This window comes from Corylus avellana, chromosome 1 (assembly GCF_965113065.1).
Source record: "Corylus avellana chromosome 1, dhCorAvel1.hap1.2, whole genome shotgun sequence".
NCBI classification, from domain to species: Eukaryota; Viridiplantae; Streptophyta; class Magnoliopsida; order Fagales; family Betulaceae; genus Corylus; species Corylus avellana.
In genome coordinates, this window is record NC_142490.1 from 2,658,837 (window position 1) to 2,665,905 (window position 7,069).

Genomic DNA, 7,069 nt, shown 5'->3' on the forward strand with positions numbered 1-7,069 from the left:
GGGCCACACCACTTCTATTTTTTTTTTTTTTTGGAGAGATATCAAGGAGACAACATGATATTTTGTACCAGGTCCACGAGCCATCCCCTGGTAAATGAATTAAACCTATATAATTGAGAAAACAATAAAACAAAAATCAAATTTTTTTTTTTCAAAATTATTAACAAAAAATTCGAAACATGATTTTGGTTTTTCAAAACACAAAATGTAGAGGGTGTTTCGAGCATCCATGACCATGAGTCATTCCCACATGTTTGATAGTTTTAAGAATTACATAATTAAATTTCAGTTGCATTTTAAATAGAGCATAATGATTTTTTTCTTAAATAATAAAGAAAAAAGGACGAGTAAATAAAGTTCATATATATATAAATATACTCCAAATTATCTTTTATTTTATTTGAATTCAACTGGGCTTTTTGGCGAGGTCAAGCGAAGTAACTTTCCCATTTGTGTAATAGCCACCACCTCTCGCAGAAATGCAATCAAAAGAGGAGTTAAAAAAACAAGCCATAGACTCTAGTCATTTTTAGCGCAAACATGGGAGAGGGCAAAAGCGACTTTTGACCTGCAAACCAGCGGATTTTAGCCCCAACTTGGAAGCCGGAATCAGCCACCGTCTTTTCGTGTACTTTCTTCCCCTTAAAAAGATAGAGAAATTTTCTATATTAAAAAAAATATATAAATTTCTTACAAATTAAAATATTTCTTTAACACTTCAAAAAAAAAAAAAATTCTTTAAGTACGTGTATTTTGTTTTTTTTTTTGTTTTTATTGATTCTAAGATATAAATTTCTTATAAATTGGATTATAAAAATTATGTTAGAAGTATATATATTTTTTATTTATATTATTAAAAATAAGTAATACTATACATCATATTTTTAGAAACTGTGTTGAAGAATTTTTTTATAACCAAATTTATAAAATATTTATGTCCTTAATAATATTAAAAAAAAAATACATGCTATTAAAAAATAAGTAGTTCACACAAGAGAGACAGATGAAATTTTATCATTAAAACAAAAAAAAAAAACAAAAAAAAGACAAATGAAAAGCAGATCATCATGATTTTAATCTGAACCGTCGGATCATAATTATTCCTTCGTATATCGCCGCAGTACAAAACAAAGCCGTTCCTAAAATTAAAAAAATAACGCCAACTTTTTGCTCTATTTGCCGGTTTGCCCTTCCGCAATTTTTAATTTCTCAGCTTCGGGTTTCTCGGCGAGCACAGCCTAAAGCTTTCTTCTTCCGTTGCTTTCTGCTTAATGGAAGGGCCTTGAGCTCTCTCTCTCTCTCTCTCTCCACTCCGCTCCGCTCTCTGCTTTTCCACTTCTACGTTTTGTGCATTTTCTTAAAGATTCCAGAAGCGTTGGCCGCCTTCTCTTCCTTGTCTGATCCACAAAAAAGCTCAGGTACTTGTTTTGAATCTTCACTTTCGGTTTTATTTATTTATTTTGTAGTTGATTCTATGCTTGATGTTGAGCTTCATCTCTCTTCAAACCAGAGTTTGAGTTGAATCTATAAGTTGCTGTTGGTTGGTTCCGTTTTTATTTTATTTTTTAGAAATATCCTGTGGTTGTTTTTTTTTTTTTTTTTTTTTTTTTTTTTGGGCTTTTTCATAGGATTTCTTTGTTATTGTACATTTTTTCGGTCAACTTTTTTCCTTTTTTGGGTGTCGTTAAGTGTTTTACTTTTCCTGGAGTCTGTTTGTCTGCTGGGAAAAGTGAGGAAATGAGAAAGAAAAAAGAGTTAACTACATTCTGTTTAGAACTTTCTGAGTTTTCAGGAAAGCTCAGCTCCTGCAGATAAGTAAGCAGTTAAATTTTGTGTTTTAGAACGTTGATTGAGCTTACTATCCTCTGATCTCATCATTTGTGTGTGATGTTTATGTTTTGGAGTCTCTTTGTTGTCTTTATTCTGAACTTTCGTATTGTTAAAGAATCTGATAATTTTTAATGGCATATTATTTTGCCATTATTGGTTGTAGGAGGGCCGGCGAAGGGTTTTGGACTTGTTTGTTACTATGTCCAGTTTTTCCTTTCAACAATTTCAAGTTTTTTGTTTTACGTCTCTTACTTATAGAATTAGCTTAAACTGAAGTATTTTTCCTCTCTCTGGAAGCAAATTTCAACGGATTTTGGGTCTTAGAATCTGTAAAATTATATTCTGATAAGCCAGCCAGTCGTACTCTAGTTATTGTGACTAATTTCTTCCAGAACATAAGAAACAGGAAAGGTATGTGATCTGGGACCTTGTGGTTCCGGTTGTCTGATTATTGACTAATTTAATTTGCACGGTATCATTAGCTAGAGGCAGGGGATGTGCTTGAAAGAGTTCTTTTTGGTCATGTGGAAATTTTGAGTTCTCTAATTAATTTTCCCCTTCTAAATTACTACTGGGTTTTCATATTTTGGCAATTAAACATGTTGGTTGAAGGTGGGTTTTTCTCTTCCAAAACAGTTGATTATATTGGAGTCTGATGTCTCCTCCGCTGCTAAGTGCTGAGGAGGGAGAGCAGAGCAATGTCTCTCTAGTGCCTTCGTCACCAAATATGGACTGTATCTCCCAAAGTGGCTCAGGATTAAAAGAACGTAATTACATGGGTTTGTCAGATTGTTCTTCGGTAGATAGTTCTCCTGTCTCGAGCTTGTCAGAAGGGAAAAAGAACAATCTGAACTTGAAGGCTACAGAGTTGCGGCTTGGCCTTCCTGGATCCCAATCACCCGATCGAATACCTGAGCTCTGCTTGCTGAACACCGGGAAACTTGATGAGAAGCCGCTGTTTCCCTTACTTCCTTCAAAGGAAGGAATCTGCTCGTCATCACAGAAGAATGTTGTTTCGGGTAACAAGAGAGGTTTCTCTGACACTGTGGATGGGTTCTCAGAGGTAAAAAGTTCTGTGTATACTGCGGGGAATTGGATGTATCATGCAGTTTCTGATTCTGAATCTCCACAATCTGTGGGGCAAGGAAAGTTTCCTGGCAGTTCAGGGATGAATGTAGTGCTATCATCCAGGCCTTCTGGGGCACAGTCACCCATAATGAAAGAGTTGCCCACAAAGGTGATGCAGGAATGTCCTCGTGCCACCAATGGAACTAGCCACAGCAATAATACTGATGCTAATGGCAACAGCAGTGCTCCAGCTCCGAAGTAAGTGAAGAATAATATACGAATAATGGATGTTTTGCTTTGTTCGTAATTTATATCTAATCCCCCCCATGACAGGGCGCAGGTTGTTGGTTGGCCTCCAATAAGATCATTTAGGAAGAATTCATTGGCTACCACTTCGAAAAACAATGATGAAGTGGATGGAAAACCAGGTCCTGGTGCACTTTTTGTGAAGGTCAGCATGGATGGTGCTCCCTATCTCAGGAAGGTCGATCTGAGAACCTATTCTAAATATCAAGAGCTGTCAACTGCTCTTGAGAAGATGTTCAGCTGTTTCACCATAGGTGAGAGAATGTTTTAGCTTTTATCTTAATGGCAATATGCTTTTGAACTAATTTATAGTATTTAAATTTTTAAATTTCTGGAATTATCATCCTTATTGGTCGAACAAGGACAACACTTCATTTTTGCCTGGATTTGGTTACTATTCTTTATTATGACATCAGGTCAATGTGGATCCCAAGGAACACCAGGGAGGGAAATGCTGAGTGAGAGCAAGTTAAGAGATCTTTTGCATGGATCAGAATATGTACTTACATACGAGGATAAAGATGGTGACTGGATGCTTGTAGGGGATGTTCCGTGGGAGTAAGTTTTGATCTGTCATTTCTATCTTTTTCATCAACCTTCGTATTCCTCCTATTGTTTCCCTTGAAATAAATTAGTAAATAACAATGAAATTATAAGGGATGTATAGAAGAAAAATTAACTTTGAGGGTTCAGCTGAAGCATTTTGAACTTGATGTGCCTAATCGTTTGAAATTACAAAATTTGTCTTCTATTAGTGAATAATGTTAAGGATTAGTGGAAGTGGAAAAGTCAATGGCCTATCATCTTATTGATAGATTTAGATTAACTCATCCTGCTTTGACTCTTTTAGTTATAGAGTACATAGCGAATGTGAATTTTTATCTATGAGACTTGTTGAGCAAAACAACACATTGTGACAAAGTGGTGAGTTGATGCAAGGGAAGAGACACAAATTTTACTTTAATTTAGTCTTATTTAATTTTAGATATCAATTCTGTTTGTCCATGCAGTTTTATTTGGGCCCAATTAGTTAATTGGGTTATTAGTATTTAGTTTTATGTTTTTATTTAATTTTCAAGAGTCAAGGTTGTTTTTGTTATTCAATAAATGGGCTTCTGCCCAAAGTCAATTAGATTAGGGTTTAGTCGATATTCTATTCAAGTGTGTTTTGTACTCTATTGGAGGAGACTTTGATGAGATAAAAAATATGTGGAATTGTATATCTCGATGTTTCTCTCTTTCTCTCCCCTTAGCTTCTTTCTTTCTCACCTTTTTTTTTTAGCTTATTTATCCTCTCTTTTCCGTATTTTCACCGTGTGATTTTGGTGATTATTGTTAGTTCTACATCAAGAATGAGTTACTTGCAAATAATTTTGATGTCTATATTAAAGGGCAAATTCCTAAGATTTGAGTTCAAATCTGATACTTGATGATTGTCACCATTGACTGTAGCATTCCCTCATAGAGTTTAAATTATAGACATACTAGAAGAGTGACTGATCTGTCAACGCACATGTTGTCCTATATCAGGAAAAGTTCCCTATGTTTTATTAGATCTCATAAACACATGATATAGGATGCATAAGAGATTTGGATTCTATGTTCAGAAGTCACTGACCCAGAGCTTGGTGTTTTAAGTTTCATCCTAGATAGTGGTCATATGTTATTTCAGTGTGCAGTTAACATGGAGCTAAACATCATGCACAATCCTTCAAAGACTGGAGTACTATACATATACAGCCTTCTTGGATCGGCTTACCAAATAATAAAGACAATCAATTTTGATGATTGTAAATCCTGGTCACAATATTAACCCAACCTCTTCACCCCCTCCCTTATCCTCCAGTCAGTAAAAGAGAAAACAAGATAAATGTAGATTCTTAGACCCAAATGAATACTGTTATTCAAATCTCCACTTTTACATGTCAGTCCATATGTATTCTAAAACTTACTTGCATGCGGTTTTCTGCTTTATTGAGCAACTATATACATGACCTATTGAAACCTTATAGATTGAAAATCTTAAGTCACATAATTGCATGTGTTGGGTGAATTAGAATCCACAAATATTTAAGGTGGATAATCTTATGAATTTTAAATACATGGTGTGTCTTTGATAACTATAATGTTAACATGAGCTTCTTGTTCTACTTGTATCTTTCTCAGTGGCTTTGAGGTTACCTAGACTTTGAAGTGGAGAACTCGGTGCTTTGTAATTTTACCATTGTACAAGACTTCTAGGCTGAGCTAGTGTTTCCCCTTTTGAACTATTGCGCAAAAATTAGGCCTAAATTAGAATTTTGTGTTACTTTTGAAAATGATTACATATTAATCTTTGCCTTGAATAAACTGTTTTTATTGTTGATGAACGTTATGTTCTTCTGTGGTACTGTAGATTATGTTCCTACATCTCACTACTAGTTGGTTTGTTACAGGATGTTTATTGATTCATGCAAGAGGCTGAAGATCATGAAGGGATCTGATGCCATTGGCTTAGGTGCGTATATTTTTATGAATGCACAAGTGTATGCATATATCAGTTATCACCCTCAATATTATCATGTGAATTGTTGTTTTGGATGATGTTAAGTCAACTGAAATATTTACCTTTTTTTTAGTCCTTTTCAGTTATTACATTTTTAAATTGCAATTGATGACTATATCTTAGTTCTCTGAACTTTGTACTTTTCGTTTGTTCCATAGCTCCAAGGGCCATGGAGAAATCCAGGAATAGAAACTAGCTAGTCTCTGAAACTCTTGATTGCTTTGTGGCGGGCAAGTTCAATGCTTGGAATTCAAGCGGGTGAGGAAAGAGGTGGAAGCTTTTAATTGTGAATGAAGAAAATGACAGGATGATTCTTTGCTGGATGATAGGTCATGTTCGGATGAACATCCTGTCTTACTTATCTATGTTTTGATTGAATCAAAAAAGTTGCTTATGTCTGAGTTGAAGTCAGGTTATTTAAAACCTCGTAAAGCTATTAAAAAAATTAGTACTGTGGAGTTCATAGTCCTTATAAAGTCTTAGTTCAAGGTGTTTTGTATTTGATGAATCTTCGTTTGATTGAAGATCACTTGGATACTGTTCTTCTGTTGCTTTGTTGACTGCCTGTGTTCTTAGTTATGTAATGATGGATTAAATGCGACTTCTTGCATCCTTCCTCTCGCTCTCTTGAAAATGGTTTTCTTTTATGAACTCAAAACTCTCAGAATTCTAAACTTTCGCTACTTTTCCCATTCTCATAGCTCAAGGAAACCTCAGTCTATGGTGGAAAGTCTTGTGGGTCCTGTCGCAAGATTTACTGAGCTCAAGTTCTTGGCAAATTTTGTTCTTTAACCAATAAATAAATTCACAATTTCATGTTATTTATTTTTTTTAAAAAAAAACTCAATTTCATGCGATCTATTTGAGCAATTAACTTTTAGATTTTTTTTTTAATAGTAAATTTTGGATATATTGTTAAAACCATATTCAATGTTCGTAAAAGTAAATTTCCGGGAAATTGTCTCAAATCTGCCTGAGCTTTAACAATGTGGAAGAAAAGGTCGAGTTTTAAAATTTGATAATTAAAGATTTGAGCTTTAACCATATGATAGCCAGCAAGTTTTTGAAACCTGAAGCGGAAGTTGCCATATTCTTAATCTGAGTAAGACCAATGATTAAAGTTACATCTTGATGTGATGTATACATGAAATTAAAAATAAAAATATATATAAAGATGAGAGGAGTGGAGGGGTGGCTCCATCCTATGCCCTTGTGGCAGGTATTGGTACCCTTGCTCCACCTCCCTGCAGCATGGCAGAGGGTGGTGGCGAAGGTGGAGTCACTCCTCCACTCTTTTTATATTAGATTTTTTTTTCTTTC

The 7,069-nt window shown here is 34.8% G+C and overlaps 1 protein-coding gene across 2 annotated transcripts; it reads left to right on the forward strand.

The window, feature by feature from the left end:
- The first annotated feature begins 1,154 nt into the window (after positions 1 to 1,154).
- Positions 1,155 to 6,347, forward strand: LOC132170615 (auxin-responsive protein IAA9). 2 transcript variants are annotated; one of them, XM_059581651.2, is made up of 6 exons: positions 1,155 to 1,418; positions 2,443 to 3,156; positions 3,232 to 3,458; positions 3,621 to 3,762; positions 5,640 to 5,701; positions 5,908 to 6,347. In XM_059581651.2, the coding sequence occupies exons 2-6, from the start codon at positions 2,486 to 2,488 to the stop codon at positions 5,943 to 5,945; spliced, it is 1,140 nt and encodes a 379-aa protein (XP_059437634.2). In that variant the 5' UTR covers positions 1,155 to 1,418; positions 2,443 to 2,485; the 3' UTR covers positions 5,946 to 6,347. The 2 variants fall into 2 exon arrangements, with proteins under 2 accessions (XP_059437634.2, XP_059437633.2); XM_059581650.2 differs by having other exon boundaries at positions 2,467 to 3,156.
- The last annotated feature ends 722 nt before the right edge of the window (positions 6,348 to 7,069 follow it).